The following is a 26945-nucleotide window of genomic DNA, read 5'->3' as shown; positions in this document are numbered from 1 at the left end:
AGAGGAAGCGCGTCCAGTTTATGAGAGAGTGGGACATTGGTATCTTCCTCTCATGCGGGACCCTATTGGCAGCACAGGGCTCCTGATTGGTTGAGATCTCCACCTTTCTTGGTGTGAAATCTCCATTTTGTAAAATTTTTTCTTTACTTAATAGAAGTCTCCTTTGTGAAAAAAAAAAAAAGCATTGACACCAGTTAGGAGATTGTTGCCAGTATTACAGCATGGCAGATCTGGAGAGCTAGTGTTACGACCCTCTGTTTTTCCCTCTGGACAAGAAGCAGGTGGACACGGCCACGGGCATGGGCACAGGATGGACACATGTGAACAAGCATCAAGTTTGGGTATGAAAAGGAAACTCATAAATGGTGGCCAGCCCAAGTGTGAAAGGGGACAAAAGGAAATTTTTAAAGTTATAAGGTTTTTAAAACCTTTGATGATAAAAATAAATATTATTTAAGCATGCGTTTTGTTTAAACCTTTGCTTTTGGCGTTTTTAATGAAAAGCGCATCACTTCTATTTAAATCGAAGGGTGGCGAATTGAAGGGTGTGGCCGTGTGTTGGTTGCCGTGTGGAAGGTGGCCGGATGGTCTTCACGGGCACACTGTCGCTGTTGGGCGCTGTCGCCAGGTACAGCCACCATCACCGCCTAGTACAGAGGTGCTACCGCCGCCAGGTACCGCTGCCGTTGTTGCTACCGCCTGATGTGCTGCCACCACCGCTACTACTGCATGTGTTGCTGCCGCCAGCTGTTACCGCCAGATGAGCCGCTGCTGCCGCCAGGTGTGATGCTACCGCCGGTTGTGGACTACAGATGGGCAGTATAGGGCAGCCAAGCAGGCAACAAGAGGGGCAACCAGTGATGGGTAGCAAGGCAGGCATCAGGAAGAAATTTCTCTGCAAACAATATGGCAGTCAGACGAGTGTCAGATGGGAGGCTCTCTACGCCAGGAGGCTGCATGTGTGGAAGCAGTCAACGTGGGTCTCACTCTCTCTCTCTCTCTTGGAAGAAGGCGAGCTGAAGGAGGCACCGAGGGGCTAACAGCCAAGGGGTCTCTCTCTCTCTCTCTCTTCGCAAGCAGGTTTTGTTTACGAGATTTGGATACAGAGGATCAGGCTATATATGCACAGGATGATGTTCTTGGAAGAGATGTGTGTTGCTCTTCGTCTTGGAACTATGTGTATTTAGGGATTGCTTGACACATCCTCTATCTTTCTCTCTCTGGGTTTTTGGCATCGTGATTGGATGGTGCATATGAGGATTAATCTGTCATGGAAACAGGACATTGGTCTTTCATGAAGAAAGAGGACTTTGGTATCGAGGATACAGGTCTAAGGTTTATCAGATACAGGTCTTTGGTTTCATGTGGAAAGCATGTCTGTGGATTCATGTGAACACGTTCTCGTTTTCTCGAGGTTACACGCAAGCTGTGACTATAGGAAGGACATATGGTTTGGTACAGCCCTACTGCTGTCTGGGAAAGGGTTCGTAAGATCCATGGTTGACATGGAGAAGACCTTTTCAAGCAGGGAGGTGTTGTACAGGTGTGCCTTCTCTATGGAACGCTTTGCTGTAATAGCGAGAGATCTTTTTTTGGAAAGTCCTGGGTGAAAAGCTAAAAGGGATCCTATTGGTAAAGGATTCGACAAGTTGTACTTTGTACTCATATTTGATCAAGTAAAGAAATACCGCAAGGGGCGCCACTGCATTTTGGGGCCAATCGATGTCCGTGTACTATTTGTAGGAGCATTCTAGCTCCCCTGTTTGTTTTCCTTTTCCAGGTTCCCATGGGTGATGAAGTGCTTTGTGTGGGAGTGTTTGTTCCACCGCCCGTCAGATTTCTCAAGGCCGGTTTCAGCTAGATGCACGGAGGCTATTGAAGGTGTCCAGATTTTTGGGTCTCAATGCATTAGTACTATATGGGGTGATATCATCCATACTCTTATGGCTACTTGGGCTCGCATTCAAGGGTCCTCTCATTCTGCGCAGGCAAAGCGCATTATGTTTATACGGGAGTGGGACATGGCATTTTCTTTTCCTCTAGTCCCACAGGTCTTTGATGGCATCATGATGCCCCTCAATGGTTGAAATCACCTTACATATTGGGGTGATTCTATTCTTTTCTAGCTTATAGCTGTGATTGGTGTATGTCTTTTTCATACTTAATAGAAGTCTCTTTCTTTTTAAAAAAAAAAGCTAGAAAAATGGAAAGTAAGAGCCAGGGAGAAATGCTTGCGGGATAAGGGTTGGTCCTCTAAACAATTCTTCCGACACCTTCATCATGCCCGACAAAAAGATAACATTACGAGGGTTAAAATGGACACAGGAAGATGGACATCCACAAAACAAGAACTTGCAGATGCATATGCAGCTCACTTTGCAGCATTCTTTGCTGCCCGCAACCCCCTTCGCTGGAAATACAGGCCGCTAGGGAAGCCTTATTGGTTCATGTACATCCAATACTGTCCCTGGATGATGTGCGTATTATGGAAATGCCCTTTACTGAAGCAGAATTACAACAGGCTTTGCATGACATGGGAAGATGGAAAGCCCCAGGTTGGGATGGACTAACGATGGAATTCTTTGTGCAATTCTCGGACCAATTGAAAGTGTCGTTGCTATATATGATAAATCTTGCATGGGAAAATTGGGAATTGCCTTCAACCTGGAAAGACGGAATGTTAAAACTCTTTTCTAAAAAGAGCTTATGTGAGTCTTTTGCAGATTGGAGACCCATCACACTCATGCCAATGGTATACAAATTGGTTGCAAAAATGCTAGTTAACTGCCTCAAGAACTCTCTCTATGTCGGTTTGCATCCGGCGCAATATGGGTTTGTGCCTCGCAAACACATTACGGAAAACATTGCGAATGTGTATATTAGCATTGATTATGCTAAATACACAGAACAAGATGTGCTTCTAATGCACATAGATATTGAAAAGGCTTTTGAGACAATCCACTGGGACTGTGGCAGAAACCATGCGTTGTATGGGCTTCGGTCGCAAAATGAAAAATATTGTTTATTGGCTTTATCAAGATAGCCAGGCATCAGGTATTGTGGATGCAGAACTCAAATAGGCATGGAGCTTAGGCAAATCACTACGCCAAGGCTGACCCTTGAGTGCGTTACTATATGCCATTGCCATTCATCCACTGCTTATACATATGGATCACCTTCTCGCCATGCATACTTTGCATGGGCTGGTTTTACCATCTGGTGATCAATTTGTGGGACAAGCATATGCAGATGATTCCTTCTTTCTGACTAGAAATCATCCAGATGATCTTTATCCGTGATGGACCCACTTGACCTCTTTGCATGTGCAGCAGGCCTCAAAGTCAATTTTAGGAAATCCAAACTCTTGCCACTGAAAATTGAAGCTTGGCATGCTCATATATGGCCAGAGCAAATAATTGAGCTCTCACAGATTGTGCGTTATTTGGGATATCCGCTAGCACGGAACACTACTACTAATGCACAGGGAAATTGTACTAGTGGAAGCTTTCCACTTGGCCTCTGCATGTGCGCCTGAGAATAGTGCAATCCATACTCATTCCATATATTCGGTGCTTTTTACCTCTTCTATTTTGGACAAGGGATCGGATTGATGCCTTTATGTCGGAAATAATAGAGTTTTTTTGGGAATCAAAACACCATAAGAAAGCACTCAGGCTATTGTCAATGACCAAGATATGTACTCCCGTATGCATGGTGGATTGAACATCCTCAACATACACATACATGTTCTTGCACGGAAAGCTACTTTGTTGTCAGATTTTGCACCACAACGGCAGCCTTGGTCATGGATGTTAGCAGCCATGTGTGTTAGAATGAGATCCTCTAGCTTTGGTGACTGGACCACTACACACTGGCAGGTTGTGTTTGGTCGTTTTGTTGGAAAGATACCTGGCTGTCCATACAACACGCACCTTATTCAAGATTGGAAGAAAGTTTTACAACATGTAACATGGAATGACCGTGACATGGTGCAAGGGAATTCGCCAAGGGCGGAAAGCATACATTGAACTGTGGCCCTTGCCCGCCCATTGGCTTTCACACAGCCAAGGATAGCTTTCTTTTTGGCAAAAAGGGCATAATTGAGATCCATGATATGGTGCACCAGGTTGGAAACATTAAGTCCTTCCCTATGGCTCGACGTAGTTTTGGATTGGGTATGCATTACAGACCTTTATGGCGTGAGATATATGAGTTAATGTCCCCCTTTGCACCAATACCACCGCCATGACTGCCTAGCTGACTAGAAAGTTTTTGGGGTGCCTTTGGATATTATATCCGCTAAGAATTTATATGTGAGGCTACAGCCACCACCATGGATTGTGCATGTATATAATGATCTGTGGAACTTATAAAAACCATGAGGGATCTGGAGGAGCGGTTTGCCATTGAAAGAACGCAAGTTCCTTCGAAGATGCATGCTTGGAGTTCTCCCAGTGGGTGTGCTTTTGCAGTCACGGCATATACATGCCTCGTCATGCCACCGTTGTGGTGCATAGACTGAGACGGTGTTGCACCTTCTTTGGTCATGTCCACATTCCAGACTCCTCCTGGACAGGGTTTCATCTTGCTTGCACCTTAGATTTCCTGCACACTTTTTTTTGGAAAATAATTTTGGATATTTGGAGTGCTGATAGTTGCGCTCCGGCCTTATGGTGTGTGCGCGCATGCGTGCGTGCGTGCACGCGCGCGCATGTGTGTGTGTGTGTGTGTGTGTGTGTGTGTGTGTGTGTGAGAGTGTGTAATGTGTGTGTGTGTGTGCGCACGTGTATGAGAGAGAGGCCTGTTCGCCTGAGACCCAGTTTCTCTCTTCGACTGCTCGCCTGCGATTTTCGCCTGCGACCCAGCTCGGTTATCGCCTGCGATTCAGTTCACCTATCGCCTGCGACCCAGCTCGCTTATCGCCTGCGACTCCATTTGCCATCGAAGCGGCGACTCTATTCACCTGCGACCCAGGTCGCCTGTTCGACTGCTCGTATTTCGCCTATCGCCTGCAACCCAACTCACCTATTGCTTGCGACCTTGTTCGCCTCTTCGCCTGCGACTCCTTTTGCTTCGAAGCTGCAAGTCTACTCGCCTAAATTTCAAAGCCTCCTGTATACAGCATACAGCTTTTCAAAAAAAAAAAAAAAAAACAGAGTTGTTTAGCAGTGTTGTACAGACTTTACTCTTGCAATTATGTCTGAGACTGTTGTGACCTATGCTCGCCGGGATAATGCTGCAGACAGTAACAAGAGGCAGCATGCTGCAATTGAATCTGTCACCATGATCAAGCAAGATTCGTCGGATGCACAGTTTGTATATGAGGCTTTATGTGAGGACTTTGTAGACAGTCGTGTCAAATGGAAGGACCCGCCTCCTTCCTTCAGTTATAAGATTAAATTGCCGACGATTGTGTCTCCTTTGCGTAGATACTCAGAGAAAGGGATTATTCTCTTCTTTCCAGGTAAAATGCCTTCTGCGCAAGAAGTAGCTCAATGGATTCAGTCCATTCTAGGTGGACCCTTTGTAGATGGAGTTCACTTTGCAGCAAGGGGTTTTTATGATGTATTACTGTCTGATGGTCAATATAAGCAGCAGATGCTTGAATCTTCTCCCCTTATGTTTGGTGTACAGTTGGTACATGTGTTACCTTGGTCCCCGACCAAGGACTATCAGTCCTTGATTAGGCATCGTTGTCCTGTTTGGGTCGAGGTCGTGGATTTTCCAGAATATTTGAGGGAACATTTGCCAGGTATAGCAGCCACTCTGGGCAAAGTGGTTTGTGCACCTCGTCCTACAGGAAACAAAAACAGATTTTGCATCTTGTGGGATACGGACCATGAGCAACCACCAGCAATTGCTGTTGAAGTAGAAAATGTGCGTGGCATGGGTGCACGTTACTTCAAATTAAATTGGGGAGTCTTTGCAGGTGCTTGTTTCACTTGTCATAAGTTTGGGCATATGGCTTCTGAATGTCCTTCTCTGCTGCATCCTCCGCCGTTATCTGCTGTACCTCCCATCTCAGCGAATGAGCAGCCAACTCAAATTAAGGAGATACCAACAAATCAAGCCACTCGAAATACTCAAAAGGAGAAAGAGAAAGGAAAAGCTAAAGTTTTTCCACAAGCTGTTTCTTCTTTGGCAGTGCCTAATCAACCCAAGGATAAAGGAAAAGATAAAATATCTTCCGCCGAATGGAAAACTCCGAAAAAAGGTACTATGGTTCGTCGTGCTCCCGTTCCTTCACGTAATTGGACTGCATCTGCCACTATTACACAGTCTTCCACCTCATCGACTATGCTTTCTAGAATATGGTCAGATGTAGTTCGAGGTGCTTCCTCGAGTATGGATGCCGATATAAATGCTTTGGATATGTGTGTTGATACGAATATGCATGAGTCTCTCTTGATTCAGGGCGAGGGCTCTCTCCCTGATTCAGTTGTTGTTATGCAGCATTGATTTTGCTGGCTGTTCACTGTATATACCTTTGTACAGATCTGATGTTTGATGCTCCAATAAAATGTCTTTCGTACAATATTAGAGGACTTTGTGATCCAAGTAAATTTAGGTTGTTTTGGCACTATGTACATAAAATGCAGCCTCATCTAGTGTGTGTGCAAGAACACAATCAGCATACCTTAGTGGGTCAATCAGGTCACTTTGCAGGTTATGATATATTTTATGCGGGCACTCAGCATTACTCGGGAGTTTTTATGCTTGTTAAGCATGATCTACAACCAATGTTGGCCCACAATGATTCTGCTGGCAGATGGATGGTCATTCAATGTTTATTGTATGGACAAATTTATGAATTTGCAGCAGTTTATGCACCACAAAGCTCAGCTGACAGAGCAAATATATGGTCACAAATGTTGGCTTATCCCTGGCTCCATAATGCATTTCTTTGTGGAGATTTTAATAATGCTCCATCTCCTGAATTTAACTCCACTGGAAGAACTCATATGCTTGGAGCTGAACGCAGAACATGGAATGATTTGCTCTCTTCTTGCAATATTTTGGACCTATGGCAACATGTATTCCCTCATCTGCAAGGATTTACTTTTAACCACAATGCTTTTCCACATATCTGGACACGTCTGGATCGTTGGTACTTGTTACATGCTGACCAATATGATGATTTTGTTTGCAAACTATGGATTGATCGTTCCATGTTACTCTCTGATCATTCTCCTTTATGGTTAGGCCTTTATTTCGACATGCCACAAGATCTCTCTATTCTTCAGAAACATAGGCTGTTGCTTTTAAACAACAGTTATCTTGTGCATGCTGATTTCAAGGAAATGGTTTTGCAAGCCATTGAGCCCTTGCCCCTTCAAATGCATGAGGACATTGACATTGCTTGGTTTCAATTTGTTCAGCGCATGCAGGCTGTGATCTGTGATTATGGTCGTTATTACATGGCCGACTTGCGGGATCAGATCTTGCAGGCTAAAGAAACATGTCAATCCATGGCTGATCTTGCTCAGTATAGGATTTTAAATACTAATGAACAAGATTCTTTAATGCAGGCTAAGCACTTCCTCATGCTAAATGATCAGAGAAAATTGCAAAAATGGTTGACACGTTCGCGACATCGAGCTATCATAGATAAGGGTTGCTCTTCCAAAGATTTTTTCAAAAATCTACATGCTTCAAGACAAAAGGAATGCATCAGAAGGGTGAAAAAATCTGATGGTCAATGGACTCATTCTTTATCGGAGCTCTCATATATTGCTAGTCAGCATTTTGCAGCCCTTTTTGCTAAACCGCCAACTACTTCGTCTGACATACTTGATGCTCGTTATGCTTTATTGCATCATGTTCAGCCCATTATTTCTCCACAGGATGCATTGGAATTAGAATCTGCGTTCACTGATATTGAACTTAAAGATGCTTTACGTTCAATGGGTCGATGGAAATCTCCCGGATGGGATGGATTGACAGTGGAATTTTTCCATGCTTTTTGGCCTCACTTGGAACAATCATTGCTGTATATGATTAATGAAGCTTGGGCAAATGATGTACTACCATCTTCTTGGAAAGAAGGATTGGTTAAGCTTTTCCCTAAACGGGATCTTTGTGAAGTTTTCTCTGATTGGAGGCCCATTACTCTTATGCCTGTCATCTATAAGCTTCTGACTAAGATGTTGGCAAATCGTATCAAAGGATTTTTACATGATGGTTTGCATCCTGCGCAATATGGTTTTGTGCCTCGGAGGCAAATCAATGATAATTTAGCCAATGCTTATATTGCCATTGAATATGCCAAATACACTAAGCAGGATGTACTCATTTTGCAGGTTGATATTGAGAAAGCTTTTGATTCTGTGCATTGGGACTATATAGCTATGACTATGAGTTCTCTTGGTTTCGGTGCAAAGTGGCAAAATATTGTGTATTGGCTCTATAATGACAGTGATGCTTCTTTGATTTTGAGCTCTTCTCTATCAGATTCTTGGAAATTGGGACGTTCAGTTCGCCAGGGTTGTCCGCTTAGTTCCTTGTTGTTTGCTATTGCCACACATCCTTTTCTTTGCTATTTGGATTTTTTGCAAGCCACTGATGAAGTGCATGGCTTACAGCTTCCTGCTGGGCATACTTTCCTGGCTCAGGCTTATGCTGATGATTCTTTTTTTATGCCCAAGAATACGCAAAAAGATCTTCAGAGATTAATGAAGGCTTTGGAACTTTTTGGTCTGGCTGCTGGTTTGAAAGTAAACTTCCGTAAGTCTACCTTGCTTGCGCTTAGTGTACAGCAATGGCATCATGTATTGTGGCCCGGTGGAATACCTCCTGCTGGACATATCGTTCGTCATTTGGGTTACCCTTTGGGTTGGCAGCTGTCATCTTCACAAATGATTCAATGGGTTATGCTAAAATTGAATCGCAAAATTGATTATTGGCAGCTTTCCACTTGGCCTCTTCATGTACGTCTCAGGATAGTGCAGGCTATTGCGATGGCTTACATACAGTTCTTTCTTCCATTGATTATGTGGAGGAAAGCTGATATAGATCGGTTTATGTCTCTGGCAATGGCAATTGTGTGGAAAACTCAACATCGTAAAAAGGGTCTTCGTCTTTTGTCAATGCCAAAGATGTGTTCTCCAAAGACACATGGTGGCTTGAACATATTGAATATTCATTTTCATGTGCTTGCTCGTAAATCCACTTTGCTATTGGAATTTGTACAACAACGCCAGCCATGGGCTATTATGTTGGGTCATATGTGTATGTCTATGTCTTCACCTGCTTTTGGAAAGTGGACTGTTACGTATTGGGATGCAATTTTCAGCCATTTCAATGGAAAGATTGTCGGCTGTCCTCTTTCATCTAAGTTAATTTTTGCCTGGAAACAGATTACGCAATATCTTTTTTGGAATCCGAGGTTTAATGCGCAATCTTCTTCGCTTCGCCTTGAGAGTATTCATTGGTCGAAGGTTTTTGATGTACCACTGGCTCTACGTGAGCCTAGGAAGGCATATTTCCTTTCAAAGAAAGGAGTTTATCTTATTGATGATGTTTTGCATGCTGCTGGCCATGTGCTTTCTTTTGTGGTTGCCGCCAGGAAATTTGGTCTGGGGATGCATTATAGATCAATCTGGCAGCTTATTCGAGAGCTTCTTGCTCCTTTTGAACCAATTGCAGATTTGGATCGTTCTGATCGTTTGGTTGATTGGAGCCTTAAAAGAGAACAACCTGCACGAGGCCCTTTATCAATGGCCAAACTTTCGGTTCATTCGATATATCTTTTCTTGTTGCCTGCCTCTTGGGTTCAAGAACATGCAAATCAGATTTGGCATCTTCATAAAAGCCAGGCTTGGTGGAAACAGCGGCTTCATTCTCTTTGGAAATGCAGTCTACCTTTGAAAAGTAAACTGTTTTTATGGAGATGCTTGATTGGAGTCTTTCCAGTCGGTCTTTTCTTGGCTAGGCGACTTTTGGCACCTTCAACTTGTCATAGTTGTGGTGCTTCTCAAGAGACAGTCTTTCATCTTTTATGGAGTTATCCTCTCACCAGGACTTTATTGGATCGGATTGCTACACGTTTGAGAGCCCGCTTCCGACAGGCACCCTTTGGGAAATACTTTTGGATCTTCGGCCTTCTCCCTTCACCCCTTAGATCCTATAAAGTCTTCTTTGATTGGGTTCGCTATTGGGCTTTATGGACTACGTGGGAGTCTCGCAACAGGATAGTTTTTGCTGGGCCTCATTTGGATGCTTACTCATTCTTCCGTTGCTCTCTTCAGCAATCTTTATATGACTGTCTCTCTCTTCATGAGATAGACTCATCTCTGTATGCTCTTTTTACAGATTGTTTTTAGATGTTTAACTATGTTCACACTGAACATAGTGAACACTCTAGTAGTTTCCCTTGTATATGGTCTTTTTGGTGGGTTTTCCTCGTTTTTGAGGTTTCCCACCTGTAATTAATGACATGAAGCTTTACAAAAAAAAAAGTGTGTGTGTGTGTGTGTGTGTTTCACCAAAAACAAAATTGTATGTGTTTGCACAGTGACTCTATGTATAGTGAACTTCAGAATAAAAGAACTTGTGAAATTCTCTTCACTGCATGCTTCAGTATGGAATTTTTCCGGATCAGTTGGTTTCAGACTAGAATTTAATATCAAGGCTTCTCATCATGCTCACAAGAATGATGAGCACAGGAACAAGGTTCTCTGTACTGAACTTGGCAAATCTCTTCGGGAGTCATCTCCTGAGGAACATTTTGTTCATGATATGCTGCTTTATGACTTTGTGGACAGTAAAAAGGATTGGTAATTGCCGGATCCTGATTTTTGGTTTGATATCCCCCTCCCTTTAGTGGTCTCACCGCTAAAGAAGTTCTCAAAAAATGTTGTAGTGATCTTTTTCCCAAGAAAAATGCCTCTTGCGAATGAGGTGGCACAATGGATAAAATCACAATTCACAAAAATGTAGTTGATGGTGTGTACTAGGCTGCTAGAGGATTTTATGAGGTTCTTTTTAAAGAACCTAAACAAAGAGCAGCTTTGATGAAGAAATCGCCTCTCATGTTTGGCACTCAGTTGGTTCATGTATTGCCATGGCCGGCGAATAAAAGACTATGAAAGTATCATTAAGCATAAATGCCTAGTGTGGGTCATAATGAAGCGTTTCCCAGAGCATTTCCATGAACATTTGCCTATGTTGGCTGCTTCATTGGGTAAGGTAATTTGTCCTCCTTGACCTACTAAAGATGGAAATCGTTTTATGATTCCCTGGGATACAACTAGGCATGTTGTTTCCTCGGTCTCTATTGGAATAAAATGTATTGATAATAGACAGCTTGCGATTGGCCGTCAGAACTATGAGTTTATTTGGGACACCTTAGCTCGTGCATGCTTCAAATGTAAACAACTTGGGCACATATCCAATAAATATCCCACTGTCATTCACAAGCCACCAGTTGTGGCCAAACCTCCAATGGCGTTAGTTTCGCCTTCTAGGTGGTCATTGCAACCAGATGGCCCAGATGACTGTATTGAATTTCACAATCAAGTGGTCATTGCGACCAGATGGCCCAGATGATTGTATTGGATTTCATAGTCGGGTGGCCAATGCGACCAGATGGCCCAGATGACTATGGAAGAATTCTCTGGTGGTCCTAGTGACTAGATAGCCTTCGGCAATAATCTGAGCGGTTTCCCCTTGGAAACCAAATGGCTCAACACAGTCAATGAAACCAGACAAGACAATCCAAGAACAAGAGAATCATTACTTGGGCATTGCATACTGATGTATGTTTGAATTTCTTTGACTTTGTGTGCTGTTTTTGATGTGTGGACAATGCTTGGATTTGTGGCATATGATAGTCCACTACGTTCCAAACTACCTAGCCAGTACCTGGAATACCCAGTAGACGCGAATGATCCATACTTGTTTGTTGACTAGCTTTTGACTAGTTTTTGCAGCAGGTAAGTATGCATTTATTTTATCTAACGTATGCGACATGCCATGAAGAAGTGACATCAAGAACAAAGCTATTGGTCAAAGCAAAGCCATTTAGATGTTGCCATCTCCGCCTTCAACCTCTCCACCTTTGTCTCCTCATCCCTCTTCGTCAGCACCCCATCCTCGCCCTCAGTCCACAGTCTTGATAAGGCCACCTAGGTCTCCTTATCAAAACCGCAAGTTTCAAAGACCTAAGACGGCAGCTAACGAATTCAATGCAGCTATTACTAACCTAGATCAGGGTTTTCTTAGAGCCTTCAACAAAACTATTCAAGCTCTCCACCACGACCTTCGCGAAAATCTTCACCTCGCTCTTCTCGACATCGACTCTCGCTATCATCTCCAACCTCCTCTCACAGATTGCTTCCATGACCACTCAGTAGCACGATTAGCTGCTAGTGAAGCTACCATCTCTGAGCTTTGCTCTCATATCTCATATCCCAAGAAAGAGCCAAAGCCGATCAACTTTGCCAATGGAAAGCCAGCTTGGTTGCTTTACTTCTGCCTCTACACCAACCTCCTTCAGCACCTTCTACCTCTGTTGCACGTACACCATCCTCCGCCAATCATCACCCCACTCCCACCACCACTCCTCCCACTTGACTTCTCATCATCCACCACTTTTTCCCATTGTATATAACATTTTTTCAATTACTTCAGTTTCTTTTGTCTTTCACATATCAGCAATGTTTTTCTCATTGCTCTCACCGTGGACAGTGAGCTCTCTAGTAGCTGGCACCCTTGTCCCGCACGAACAGCTCTAGATGACATGGCAAAAGTGGAGGTGACTTGGACTTGGGTTGATAGCCGGCCACGCGAGAGCCAACCAGATGCCCACTTGGACTTGGCAAATAATCGGCAATTGATGGCGACATTAAGTCAGCCATTGATGGCGACATGCCCGATTGGACTTGGCAGATAGTCCGCCATTAATGGCGACACGCTTAGACTATCTACCCATGGACTACTGGAGTCGGCTACTCACCTACCATAGGCTATTTTGGTTGACCTCTACCAAGGGCTACAACACGAGTTCCTGATGGGAGCAGATATATATCACATCCTCATCATCAGTTTTGTATCTCATCCTGCAGAACTTAGCCCCCTTAGTTTTCCTCTGTGTTTTCTCTTACAGTAGTCTAGCTTGGTGCACTCCCTATACGCATCCCTTGGTTTCCCTTCGGCCACTGGTCTAGATGCTGGTGTGCGGAGACAACGGCCAATCCTGTTCTACTCTTTGGGATATATAGTGGATTGTCTTGACTTGGCTATTCTCATTTCTTGCTACTGTTCATGGTTGTTGAACTTCACTGTTGTTTTAGTACTTTTGCACTTACATTTACTCATGTTCACAATTACGTGAGCACCTTGCATTTCTATCTTCATCACAGGTTTGTTCTCACTACGCACTGGCACTTTGTAGGTATTTGAGCAGTTCTGGTGAGTAGACTCCCTAGCTCGGCATAATGTCATATAAGAGAGTCCACAGTCAATAGGGGACCTCAGCCACTCGGGTTGGCTATAACCGCTCAGCCCGGCCACCGCCGCCACCCCCGCCCAACTCCACCTATGCAGCACCACTGCCTTTCTGCAGCGCCGCCGACGCTACTCAACTCTACCACCTGGTTCCACCACCTCTGTCTGTCGCCGCCTCTGCCCTATGCCGCCTTGCAACGCCTGCTCTGCCCTGTGCCGCCTGTGAGCGCTGCCCTGCCCAGCAACCGCCACCCGTGGTATAGCACTACCACCACCCTGAGCAGCTTGACCAACCTCTTCCTCCAAAATCACCAGCCAAAGGGGGTTACCAGTCAAGTGCCACATACATCCGATGCTTCGGTGATCGCTTTCTTGAGATTCTTTTCCAGATTGGGTATTGAGGTTCCCTTGGATAGATATTGGATTGGAACTTGGACTTGGACGTAGATTTGGATTTGGATTCATTGGATTTGGATTTGGATTTGGATCTAGTACTAGCTTGGTGACAGATACTTGTGGGTCATCCCCATGGTGTGCTCGGCATCAGAGATCTCGTGCCTAGACATCGACATCGACTTCGATATCCTACATCGGCATATCCATTTGCTTCTGTATTCATTGTTGTATTGATCCTGGCCAGCATGCCCGTGGATTGTTCCTGAATAAATTCCTAAAAGGGGGCAGGGCCTAGTCCCCGCTCAGTGTGGTGTATTGTGCAAGATCCCTATTCCCTTCTCTCTCTCCCCTCTCTCTATATATCTTTATCTCTTGGACACGTAGTTGAGTCTCTCAAAGCACGCCCCGCTTGGCTTACATCGAGCTAGAGCACTGCGGATCTCCACTACATAGAGACAGATCCATGAGATTATCGGACGACATGACATGCCCTCACCATAGTCAGAGCTGCCATCAGTAGACTTATAGAGTCATGTTTCAGTTTTCAGTTTTCAGTTTTCATGTCCATTTTTTAGTTTTTTGATGGCACTGTATACCCACGGTATCATTGTACTATTCATAGTCTCATAGGCCTTTTGGGCTCTTTTGTAGAGACATTAATAGATCTTTCTTTTTTTATATCTATCTTGTCAATATTAAATTTATATGCTAGTAGCCTTTATGAGAAGGTTAAGTAAAATAATAATAATTTTGATCATACCTTCAAGCACCTCTCGTGGAGTTGCAGGGATTCTGAATAACAGCTTTCAATCTTTTGCATATTTTTCTTCTCATAAGACCTCATATCCAACACCTCTTGCTCCAGACATTGCACCTAAAAAAGGTCCGAAGTGATAAGTTAAGGAATGCAATTGAGTGTTTTTCTTGATATTCAAACCACCTTTAGTATAGATCATGAAAAAATTGCATGCCAAAAGGGAGAAAAAATTATTACTTTTCCACTAAAAATGAGCAGTCGTTCCATCATCGTGTTCTCAAACTTATTAAAGCGGAATTGGGCACCATCCAACCGCAGGATCAATTGATTAACCTTCTCTATCTGCAAAGGAGAATATGATCATGATCAATAATCCAAAGTCAATATTATTCATTCAGAATATTCCAAAGTCAATATTATTAATATAATTAATGAATATTGAAACCATAATTAAGAATATTCCAAAGTCAATATAATTAATGAATTGAAACCATAATTAATGTTTCAAAATCATGATTAATGATGCAAACATATGATTGTTTATTCACATCATGATTCATGATTCGAAATCATGATAAATGAGTCAAAATTATGGTCCAGCATTTACCTCCTGTGAAATGCACTTCAAATACTCCTTTTCTACATGGCTCGCATCATCTCTAAGCCTGTTAAGGTTGTCTTCATAGAATGCTTTTAGATTATCTTCCTTGACTGTAAGCTTTGTAATGTCAAGAGAAAGCTCCTGCATCTCAATTGAAGAGCATCAAACCTTAAGCTAATCTACTAAAAGCCATCAGCTCAAAGATATGTTGTTCTAAAACCTAGATCATCTGCTCTTGTAGTATAAAAAGGTCACTCACACACCTTTTCTTTATTTTTAAAGAGCAATGTTCTATTACTTCATTGTACAAAGAAAGAAACCTTCAAAAGTGAGAAAACTTCATGAAGAACAAACACACAAGTTAAAACAGTGAAAACAGTGAAAAAAAATGGTAATAGGCGTCGAGGTTCTTTTTTCGTCACAAGAATGCACCAAGCTTCTGAGTTATCCTCGCTTAAAAACAGCTGCTATCAGCGCACGGCCGGCGAGCTCCCCGAACCTGAAACGCTTCCTTCCTCCTTCGCTGCGCCCCTCATTCCTCCTTCGCAGCGCCCCTCTTCCTCCATCCCTGCCTGACTCGTTCCCTTCCTCTCGCTCGTTCCCTTCCTCTCTGCCTTTGCTTCCTTCCCTCATCGCTGCCCCCTCCTTCTTCCTTGTTTCCTTCCTATCTCTTCCTTCTTCCATCGCTGCACCCCTCTCTCCTCCATCGCTGCACCCCTCTTCCTCCATCGCTGCCTGCTGCTTCGCCCCCCTTCCTCCTCCGCCTCCCCTCCTTGCCTTCGCCCGCCCATTTCGCCTCTAATCGCCTCCCCTCCTTCCTCCGTCTCTTCCCTCAGCGCAGCGCTGCTGTGCTGCCCCTCCCCCGCCCCTCTTCGCCTTTGTGTCCAGCCTCTCCCCCTTCTTTCCTTTTTTGCTGTTCATTTTTCCTCCCCCCTTTCCTTTCCTCCGCCTCGTCGCCTTCCTCTTCCCCTTGGTTCGGATTGCTCATCATCCGGGTTCAAGTCGGCCTTTTCCTTCGATTAGCATCATGGCTAATCATTCTCCCTCGGCCGGGCGAACCATTGTTTTCTCCAAAGCCGAGCTCGCGGTCCTCTACGCCGAAATAGAGAAAGACTCCAAAACGACCCTCATTGCTAGGATCTTTGGATCTCACCCGTCCCGTCTCCAGGCTCGGGATTGGGTCCTGGCGGCTCTGCCCTCCGACCTCGCAGATGTCAGGTTGCTTGGAAGAGGTTTCTTCCAAGTGGATTCTGACTCTGAGGACGCAGCCTTAGAGGTTCTCAAGGGCAGCCCTTTGCCATTGGGCCCGAGGAAGATATTCTTTCTTCCCTACTCCAGCTATTTTGACCCTGTTGAGGAAGACCGGAACCGTTTCCCAATTACTCTGAGATTTCCAGGTCTTCCGCGCGCATATTGGCCTATGGTAAAGGCCATCGGGTCTGCCTTTGGGCTTGTTCTTCAAGTGCCCCCCCTTCACGCCTTGCTGACATCTTCTGCCCAGGTGGTCACTGCCTCGGCGGATGCTGTCCCCAGGGTCATGGTTCTTGCCCATGACATTGAGCTCTTTGAGGACTATGTTTTGCTTCCGGGCCCTTGTGCCCCTTTCAAGCAACGTATGGAGATTGCAAGTAAACCCGATCAGTGCTGGGTTTGTCACCAACAGGGTCACTTTGCTCGAGATTGTCCTTGGGCTCGAGGTCGCAGGGGGCCTCGTAAGCGTGCCTCTCAGGCGCCACCTCCCTTGGTTCCTTCCCGTCCTTCAGTCCGCCAGGTGTGGCGTGTTGTCTCTCACGCCTGCCCCCCTGGTGCGATTGATGGGAAGGCTTCCTCAGATCACGTACAGATAGATGATGTTTCTGGTCAGAGGGATGTGTCAGCTGATGCATCTTTGCAGAGAGATGATATTTAAGATCGGGATGATCTTGTGGAGTCCTCTCTACTTGAAGGGGGTTATATGCAGGATGTTCAGCACAGTGGGGATCATGTATTGAAGGATTTTCAGCATGATGCCATTGCCCTTGATGCCCCGTAGGCCGAACAGGTTTCTCGTACATATGCAGGCACGGTGCAGGGCCTCGGACAAAGGCATGTCAGTGGACTTTGCCCTGTAGATTTTCCCGTCCTCCAGCATTATGAGAGGCGTCCTCAGGCTGCCCATCGTCTTCTTAGATCGGGGGTCAAAACCTCTTCTCTTCCATGAGAATTGTTTCATGGAATGTTCGGGGCTTGGAGGGCTTCCCACCCGTGGTAGGAAGCGCCTTTTGAAGGACCAGCTTCACCCTCCTGTTACAGGAGGGTCTATGGATGTGCTTTTGTTGCAGGAACACAAATTGGATAAATCTCAGTGTGGCAAAACTGGTAAGATGCTTTCTGGCCACACCTTCTAGTCCTCAGCAGTTGGGACTAGAGGGGGTGTTTGTATTTCAGTGGAAGCATCTATTATACCTCATGTTATTGGGCACGGTGTTATCTACCCTGCTAGAGCGCAGTGGATCTTGATCATGCATGAGGGTCAAAAATTGGGAATCTTGAATATCTATGCACCTAACGTGAGACGTGAAAGGGTGGCCTTTTGGGACACCATTACAAATGTCGTTCCCCATGTTGATCATTGGATAGTGGGAGGGGATTTTAATATGGTTGAGCAACCTTCTGACAAGAAGGGTGGACGCGAAGGGGGTTTACACCCTTTGGAGCCAGCCTCATGGGAGAGGTTCACACTTTCCTTTTTTGGAAGGGATTGCTGGACTGAGGATGACTTCCAGAGAAGGCCAAATTCCTTATCTTTCTCTTGGCATAACCACAGGAGCGGGGCCAAATTCCTTATCTTTCTCTTGGCATAACCGCAGGAGCGGGGATGAGAGCATCTTTGCACGTCTGGACAGGTTTTATGTGGATGATTGGTCCTTGGACAAAGGAGGCACCATTGCTATTATGCCTGGCACCACCAAATCCGATCATTGCCCCGTCGTTTTGTGTCTCAGGGAACCTGGGGCTCGCTCGGCCTCTCCCCATATCCATATCCCTGACTCTCTTTATCTAGATGCTGACATTTCCCTTGAGATCAGAGAGATATGGAGATCTTGTGACGGTCCTGATCCTCGTCATAATATTGCGCTAGCTCTTGAGAGGACCAACCATCATTATCATAGCATTCCCTTGTCTAAGAAGCACGAGGCTTTGGACAAGGATAGAGCTATTAGGCGTAGGATTGCTGCTCTTCAGAGGGAACATGAAAAGCATCCACATGTGACTTGGATTACAGACCTCTTGACCACAGTTAGAGCAGAGTTGCAGTTGGCCATGGACAGGAGGGCTGAGTTCGCCTTTCATGCGAACGAGGCCTTTCGGACTCAGATGGGTGGCAGATGCAACAAAGAGTTTTTTTCAACACACCGGCCTTCCCATAGCAGGGACTCTGTGAGGTACTTGCAGGATTCACAGGGTGAGATTCAGATTGAGCCTGATAAGGTGAGGGATATTGCTTCATAATTTTATCAGTCTTTGTTGACTGCAGAGGTGCCCTCCCCTCAAAGAGATGTGGCATGGCAAAAAGTTTGGGAGTGCATGCCCAGGCTCATTACAGATGCTATGTGTTCTTCCCTGGATGCCCCTTTCTCGAAGGATGAATTCTTTCACGCTCTGCATGCTCTTTCCAGTGGTTCATGCCCCGGGGATGATGGTCTTTCTCCCACCTTCTTTATTCTTTTTTGGGATCATATTGGAGATGCTATCACTGTTGCCCTTCAGGAAATGTTAGTGTCAGGTATGATGCCTCCATACCTCACGGAGGGATTGATTCACCTTATCCCAAGAGTGGGGACAAGACTGACATCAAGCAATGGAGGCCCATCACCCTCCTTGGTTCTGCATATAAAATCTTAGCTAAAGCCTTGAGTATAAGGCTACAGCTGATTCTCCAAAGGACTATCCATGATACCCAGAATGGGTTCCTCCAAGAAAGGAGTTTATTTTCTCGGAAGCTGTCGAGTGGGCAAAGGCTAGTCAGCAGCCTCTTGCCATTCTTTTGCTTGGTTTTGAAAAAGCTTAGGACAAAGTGGATTGGGGTTTTTTGGAGGGCACTATGGCACACATGGGGTTTTCCCAAAATTGGATCAGAGGTGTGTCTTGCCTATTCAGGGAGGCTCATAGCACTGTTTTAGCCTGTGGGGGCGTGGTGAGCGTTTTCAGATTTCCCGTTCAGAGAGGCAGGGTTGTCCCCTCGCCCCTTTACTGTACCTCATTGTAGCTGAGGCTATGAGCAAGTTTCTTCGGTCTGCCCCTGGTGTTGTGGGTCTCAGGCTGCCTTTATGTACGGAGGAAGAGTTATTGGACTCTGAGTTAGCTGATGACACGGCGTTGTTCCTTGAAGCTTCACATGCTTGTTTATGTCCTTTCCGGACAGCCTTGGAAGCCTTTTGTTTGGCACCAAGAGCTACTATCAATTGGCATAAGTCAGTTGGTTTCTGGATCAGTGATTCTCCTCTTGCAGATTGGCGTACAGATGTTGGTTTTACTTGGATTGAGAGAGGATGCTCTGCTAGATACCTTGGTTGTCAGATGGGTGTTGACATCTCCCCTGCACAACAGTTTGCTCCAGTGCTCTTAAGCATTAAAAGCAAACTTCATCACTGGAGTAGGAGGAAGCTCGATTTGGCCTCTAGAGCTTTGGTGGTTAACCAAGTTTTGCTAGCCACGACTTGGTTTATCGCTTCGTGCTGGATTTTTCATAAGGGCTACATTGGACAGCTTCGTCGCCTTATTCGGAACTTTCTTTGGTCAGGGCTTGATGGAAATGCACACACCAAGGCTAGAGTTGCTTGGGAAACCATTATCAGGCCTAAGCAGGAAGGGGGATTGAATATCATTGACTCTGAGGTGCAATGTAAGGCTTTGCTGTGTAAGCTGGTTGTTAGGGGCTTTCTTCCAGGCTCTGAGCCGTGGAAGGACTTTCTCATGCAGCAGATCATGATGTTCGCAGAGGTGATTGGACTCTTAGCTCACGCTTTAGTTTCTCGGATGTAGTTCACTGCTCCCCTTCATCCCCTCTGGTTAGGTCCCTCCTACGGGCCTTGGACTGCCTGAGGAGTTTTTTGGTGCACACCCCCCCGCGCTCAGCGGAGGAAGTTGTTGGGAGGTTAGGGAAGCACGTCTTTGTTGACCCCGACCCCCCCCCCCCTTCCCCTTGAAAGGATGCTTGTAACCCCTTGAAAAGCATGCCTTTTTTCAGTTATACGGTGCGGAATGCCAGACATCTTATCTTGGGACACATTCAGAGTGTCCCTACTCTTAGACCCCATTGGAAATCTTACGGCATTTTGACTAACATTTAGAGGGTTTTTTGGTGGAGATTGTGGCATTCTTATAGGAAGCTACAGATTTTCTCCTTTATCTGGGTTTCTCTTCATGGTGGTCTGGCCACCAATCAGTAGAGGTCAGTTACTGGTGCTTGCCTAGCATGCCCTAGATGTGCAGGAGTTTCGGAGTCAGTTTACCATTGTTTATGGGAATGCAAGGAAGCACATAGAGTTTGGTCTGCGATTGCACCTCTCTTTGGTAGGATTAAGAGGGATGCTATCATTTCTTTTGGTTCTATTATTTGGTTGACACAGTCTAGGCCACAGCTGAGATTCGAGGGGACTAACAAGAGCTTGGCCATTATGGTTAGGCAAGGAGTTGCTCGGCAGTGTTGTCTTCAGCATTTGCCACTTTCACACTTTGTCCCTCCGGCACAAAGGTTAGACAGTTCTTGGGAGATTATTGCGAGCATCTCAGCCTGGAATATCTGGAAGGCTAGATGCACCGAGGCTATTGAGGGTACTCCCGTTCTTGTTTCTCAGTGTCTTTGCAAGATTTGGAGTGATATTATTCACACCATCATGGCTACCTGGGCCAGAATCCAAGGATCTTCAAGGGCTAGAGAGGAAGCGCGGCCAGTTTATGAGAGAGTGGGACATTGGTATCTTTTTCACGTCCTCTCATTCGGGACCCTATTGGCAGCACAGGGCTCCTAATTGGTTGAGATCTCCACCTTTCTTGGTGTGAAATCTCCATTTTGTAAAATTTTTTCATACTTACTAGAAGTCTCCTTTCTGAAAAAAAAAAAGTGAAAAAACAAAGCCAAATGGTCATTCAATATGATGCAGATGGATGTTGTCAAACAAAGATGGATGCAAGGATTGACGAAAGTAGTGATAGCATGCATTCCTTAGGGCATGAAAAACCAACTGATTTCTTGCATGCCATATTGTGTGTAAAGCCTAATATCTAGTCCAAATTAGAAAGGGGGATGCATGATCCCATCCAGAAGGCCACCTGCGAAAAAGCCAAAAAAAAAATCTAGAGAAGGAATACCTTGGGAATCTGAGCTTGATTCTATTCTTTCCTGGCTTACAATTGTGATTGTTGTATGCCTTTTTCATACTTAATAAATAGAAGTCTCTTTCTCGAAAGAGAAAAAAAATTTGCCGAAGGAAACTTTTGGTCTCTGGACAAGACCAAAGAAGATGCATCACTATTTCCTTTATGCAACAACAGTATGGATCATGGATGATATCACCCCATACAATGCTAATGCACTAAGACTCAAAAATCTGAAGGCCCTCAATAGCCTCTAAGCATCTAGCTCTCTAGATCTGCCATGCTGTAATACTCGCAACAATCTCCAAACTGGTATCAATCCTTTGTCTGGGGGGTGTATAAGGTGAGTGAGGGACATCCTGCAACAAACCATGCTGGGCAATACCTCTACGAATGAAAATAGCAATGTCTATATCACTACCCTCGTAGAAAAGCTACGGACCTGACTAGGGAAGCCAAGCAACTACCCCCAAGTAACATACATGGCGCAGCCACTCAATTTGCCCATAAGTTGGGCTATAGAACCCCAAATACGTTGTGAAAACCAAAAGATTTGTGCCAATCAATGAGTGCCCCTACTGCCAAACAAAACTCTTCCAGTGCCACCCAGAAGGAACATAAGCATATGTGTGAGGCCTCCAAGAACACGGTTGTGTCATCAGCTAACTCAAAGTCAACCAGCTCCTCTTGACTACGAAGAGGCAACCTCAATTCAGAAATACCAGCAGTGGAGTGGAGGAAGATGCTCATGGCCTTTGCAACCCTGTCGTACTCAACAAGAAATCTGAAACCGCCCTCCTCTATCACCGCAAGCGAGCACACTACTTCGGGCATCACAATACATGCATGAAACTCCCCTGATCCATCTCTGAGACAAACCCATAGGGCTAATATCAGTACATTTTATTCCAATAGAGACCGAGGGAACAATAGGCCTAGTTGTCTCCCAAAGAATCATAAAACGGTTTCCATCTTCAGCAGTCAAGGACGACAAATTACCTTTATTAAGGCATCAAGACAACATTTCATCAAGTCATTCAGGAGTTTGATCATTCTATCCTTCTCAGTCATTAGTAGGAGTCATGTAGGGCCAGAGGTCACCCCTATGGGGCTGACCAAGGAACTCAGCCATGTACATATATTCAGCCACCTTTTTGTACCATATAAATACAAGAAAAGCTTGACACACTCTCTCTCTCTCTCTCTTCTCTCTCTGTCTTAATCATGTTTATCTGGTTCTTAATCAGGCTAAACTTGATGACGGGGTGGACAATCTGTCATCCTTCCTCCTTGGACTACTGACTTTGACCTTCTACTTAAACTGACTTTGACTTTAAGTGATATTTTTGTCTCAACACTTTCACTCCTGATCTCCCTTTGCAAGTCTTGATAAAGAATTGAGCATCTATTCCACTGCTTTTCCCTTATCCTTAACATAGGGGCGGGTCACCTTCCGGAACTAATCATGCATGTTGCTAGGACTTTGAAATTGATCTAATAGCTTAATGATGTTCTAGTTATGCATACATACCCTCAGGGAATGCTTCCTCTAGCTTTGCCTGTTGTAGACCACTCCATCTGCTACCCTACTACATTCTTCTGCTGGATCTGTGCACCTTCCTTGGGACTATGCTTAGTGGGCTGAGCCTAAATGCTTTGATACCAATGTTGCATGCGCAGAAGCCTTGTTGTACTGATCTACTGTCCTAAGCCTAATTAAGAACAAGACGTTGATTATACATGATTAAGATAGAGGAGAGAGACTCTCGCTATAGCGGCACCTACATTTTCCCCTCAGCCCTCCGTGCGCCCCCGCCCCCTCTTCCCCCCCCTATCTTTGCTCTTCCGTCCCTCCAGCCCCCTTTTCGTAGGGCTTTTGCCACCTTTACACCCCCCCCCCCCCCCCCCCCCCAGCTCAATCCTCCCCTTTATTTGTTTCGCTCTTTGGCCTCCTCCCGCTCCCCTTCCCCTCCTCGCTGTTCTGTTTTTTTCTTTTTCTTTTTTTTCCTTTCTTTTTTCTTTTTCTTTTTTTTCTTTTCTTTTTTTTCTCTCTTCATTTTCCTCGGCCCTCCCCTCCCTCTCCTCCCACGCAGGTTATTGTTTCCAGGCTTTAGGGGTTTCTAATTTATTCGGCAAGCTTCGGTTCATTCTGGTCTTCACCCTCAAGAGAACTCCATGGCATCCGCTCCGTCATCCCAACCGAAGCCGCCGTTGCTTGCATTTCCTTCTCCAAAGCAGATCTTCAGGTTCCTGCCACGATTGTTGCCTCACTTGAGGCCTTCACTCTGGTCTGCAAAATTGTTAGTAGCCACCCTGTGCACGAACAACTGAGTGATCCTTTTCAGGCCAGCCTCATTGGCGAAGCTACAAAGATCATCGATATTCACCCTCTGGGGCGTGGATACTACCAGGTGGAGTTCGACTCGGCATCGGCGTCAAACTGAGTCATGCAGCTAAGTCCCCTTGCACTGCATACGGCGCAAGTCTTCTTTGCTCAGTGGGCAGTCCTACGTCTCACGCATTGGCTAGCGTTTCGAGCTTCTCAGTGATAGTTTGCTTCCCATGCCTTAGAAAGGAGTACCTTCCTCTTCTCCCAGTGATTGGTGGTGCCATCGGGAGAGTGAGAGTCCCCCCCACTGCTGCCTCGGCCCTCGCGAGGGCACCTGGGATTCCATCTCTCCATATCTATGTGGCCTCGCGGGAGTCAGTATCGCATTAAATTTCTATACCTCGCCAGAGGCCAGGACGGAGAGATGGTAGTATGGAGTCTGGAGGTGCTACGCTTTGTGTTCATGCATACCTCTCTTGCGGTACCTCTTCCCCCCTCTTACAAATACCTATACTGTGATCAATGGAATCCAGAGCATGCATATGCGCGTGCTCGTACAGAGTGGCGTCACATGGAAAACAAGATTAGTGCCCACCTAGCGCGCCTTCGCCCCCACACAAATTGTGATTATTGCCCGTCAAAACCCTCGCCCAAGACTCTTCGAGTGGAGGGCAGTTCCGCTAGTGCCGCATCACACCGAGATTGATATGCGGATTGTTTCATGCAACATTCAAGGTTTAGGGGGGCCTCGGTGCTTTTAGAGACAAGGCGTCCTACGAGGCAAGCTTTAGAGGGCCATAGTGAAGGGACCCATAGACAGGGCCTTGGTGCTTTTAGAGACAAGGCGTCCTACAAGGCAAGCTTTAGAGGGCCATAGTGAAGGGACCCATAGACATTCTTTTCCTCCAGGAGCATCATCTCTCAGAGGGACGCACCTGTAGATGCGGGAAGATTCTTCCAAGCAGAAGTCATACTTTCTGGTCCCCATCGTTCAAGCCCTCAGGGACGTAGGGAGGGGTGTGTATTTCTGTCAGTGGGTAGCTGTTGCCAGCCATGACTGGCTCAAGAGTCATTGTCCCGGACGGGCACAGTGGATTATTATTACTATTGGAGAGGATAGCGTTGGCTTCCTCAACATTTATGCTCCGAACGCTGCGACAGGTAGAGCCCTCTTCTGGAGCTCAGTACAGCAGGCCCTCCCTCAGGCTGATTTTTGGTGCTTGGGTAGTGACTAAAACATGATAGAGGCAACAGAGGACACGCTTGGAGGTGGCACGGCCACAATTTCAAGAGCAGAGTACTCAGCCTGGGAGGAGATGATTCTTGCAGTCAAGGGGCAAGACCCATGGCATCTTCCAGAGTTTGGGCATAGCCCTGGGAGCCTCTGCTTCTCGAGATCAGATAGGGGGAGCACTGGTCCCAACCTCTCTAGACTTGACAGGTTTTATGTTGATGAGTGGACTTGCAATCGAGGGGGTATGATTGGTATTTTGGCAGGTACTTCCTTTTCTGATCACGCCCCTATTATTTTGTCCTTAGAGGACCCCTGGAGGCATGACAAGCATGTGAGCTCCAGGATTCCGGATAGCCTCATTCAGGACCCTGAGATATGCAACAGGATAGAGCAGATTTGGGCGAGATCAGATTTTTTCAGGTTCTGCTGTGCACACATTGGATGCGGGCTTAGGGGAGATCATCAGTTTCTTACAGGAGGCAGCCCTGTACAGATTAGAGGGTTTCCAGGAGCAAGAGAGGAGTTTGAGGAGTCATCTTCCCTCTTTACAGCGACTTCAGGAGAGGTCCCCGAATAGCCAGTGGATCGAGAGTCAACTAGCCGCCGCTCGTACAAAGATTAGATCCATAGAGGAGAGGAGGGTGGAGTACAGGTATCATGCTAGGGCCTCTTTCTGGACACAGGCAGGCGACAGAGTCACAGGGGATTTCTTTGAGATAGCTAGACCCCACAGAAGGAGAGATGGTATTTGCAGGTAACATGGCCAGGATGGAGCTATTGTGTCAGATCTCCCCCCTGGTGAGAGCCATCGCCACAGACTTTTTCGATCCCTCCTCACTGGTGCCCCAGCATCTTCACGAGTGGCAGACGCACACGAGAGGGTCTGGTGGCATACAAGGGAGGTGGTTCCCCCTTCTCTTTGGTCATTTTTATTGACACCATTTACTGCTAAGGAGTTGACGGAGGCATTGACGGCACTTCCCACTGGTGCCCCGGCATCTTCACAAGTGGCGGACGCACATGAGAGGGTGTGGTGGCATACAAGAGAGGTGGTTCCCCCTTCTCTTTAGTCATTTTTATTGACACCATTTACTGCTAAGGAGTTGGCGAAGGCATTGACGGCACTTCCCAGGGCAGACGGGCTTCCAGTCTCCTCCTTTCTTCACCATTGGGACCTCCTGGAAGGTGGCCTTCAAGCTGGCTTCAATGAGATTATGATTACAGGTGCCATGCCAAAGAGGCTCTCAAAGGGCTTGATTTCCAAGCAAGGCGGTGACACATTGGAGATCCGGCAGTGGAGACCCATCACTCTCCTTGGGACAGCCTATAAGATATTGGCCAAGGCCATCAGCAGGAGACTTCAGCCTTTTCTCCCACACTTGATCCATGACACTCATACTCGCTTTGTTCAAGATAGGAGCATCCTGGACAACATTTTTACCTTCTGGGAGGCGACAGCTTCGACCAGGATGCGGCAGCAAGACCTCATTGTGCTTCTCCTAGATTTCGAGAAAGCATATGATAGGGTGGATTGGAGATTCCTAGAGGGCACGATGAGTCGGATGGGATTTCCCAAGGACTGGATTCATGGGTTTCCAGACTCTACTCAGCCTCGCATAGCCAGGTCCTCATTGAGGGGGCCCGAGGCGACAGATTTCCCCTCTCCCGCTCGGTTCGGCAGGGTTATCCACTGGCACCTTACCTCTTTCTTTTCATTGCCGAGGCCATGAGCAGTTTTCTCTCTGCCCAGGAGACCGGGCTCTAGGGATTGCGTATCCCCCTCCATACGTAGGAGGAGTTGCTGGATTCACAGTTTGCAGAT

General features: G+C 45.9%; 1 protein-coding gene across 18 annotated transcripts in view; it reads right to left on the bottom strand.

Moving 5' to 3' along the window:
- The window catches only part of LOC147618948 (uncharacterized), a 222548-nt gene that overhangs the window by 123958 nt on the left and 71645 nt on the right, over positions 1 to 26945 (bottom strand). For all 18 annotated transcript variants that reach the window (XM_086774131.1, XM_086774139.1, XM_086774128.1 and 15 more), the window contains 3 exons: positions 15207 to 15341; positions 14837 to 14941; positions 14603 to 14716 (listed from right to left, as the gene is read on the bottom strand). In XM_086774131.1, the coding sequence (XP_086630257.1) occupies positions 14603 to 14716; positions 14837 to 14941; positions 15207 to 15341 (354 nt within the window). The remainder of the gene's footprint in view (positions 1 to 14602; positions 14717 to 14836; positions 14942 to 15206; positions 15342 to 26945) is intronic.

This window comes from Cibotium barometz, chromosome 34 (assembly GCF_041138505.1).
Source record: "Cibotium barometz isolate CiBa-2024 chromosome 34, ASM4113850v1, whole genome shotgun sequence".
In the NCBI taxonomy this organism is placed as follows: Eukaryota; Viridiplantae; Streptophyta; class Polypodiopsida; order Cyatheales; family Cibotiaceae; genus Cibotium; species Cibotium barometz.
The sequence above is the reverse complement of the archived record's forward strand: the minus strand, read 5'-3'. Positions and strand labels throughout refer to the sequence as shown.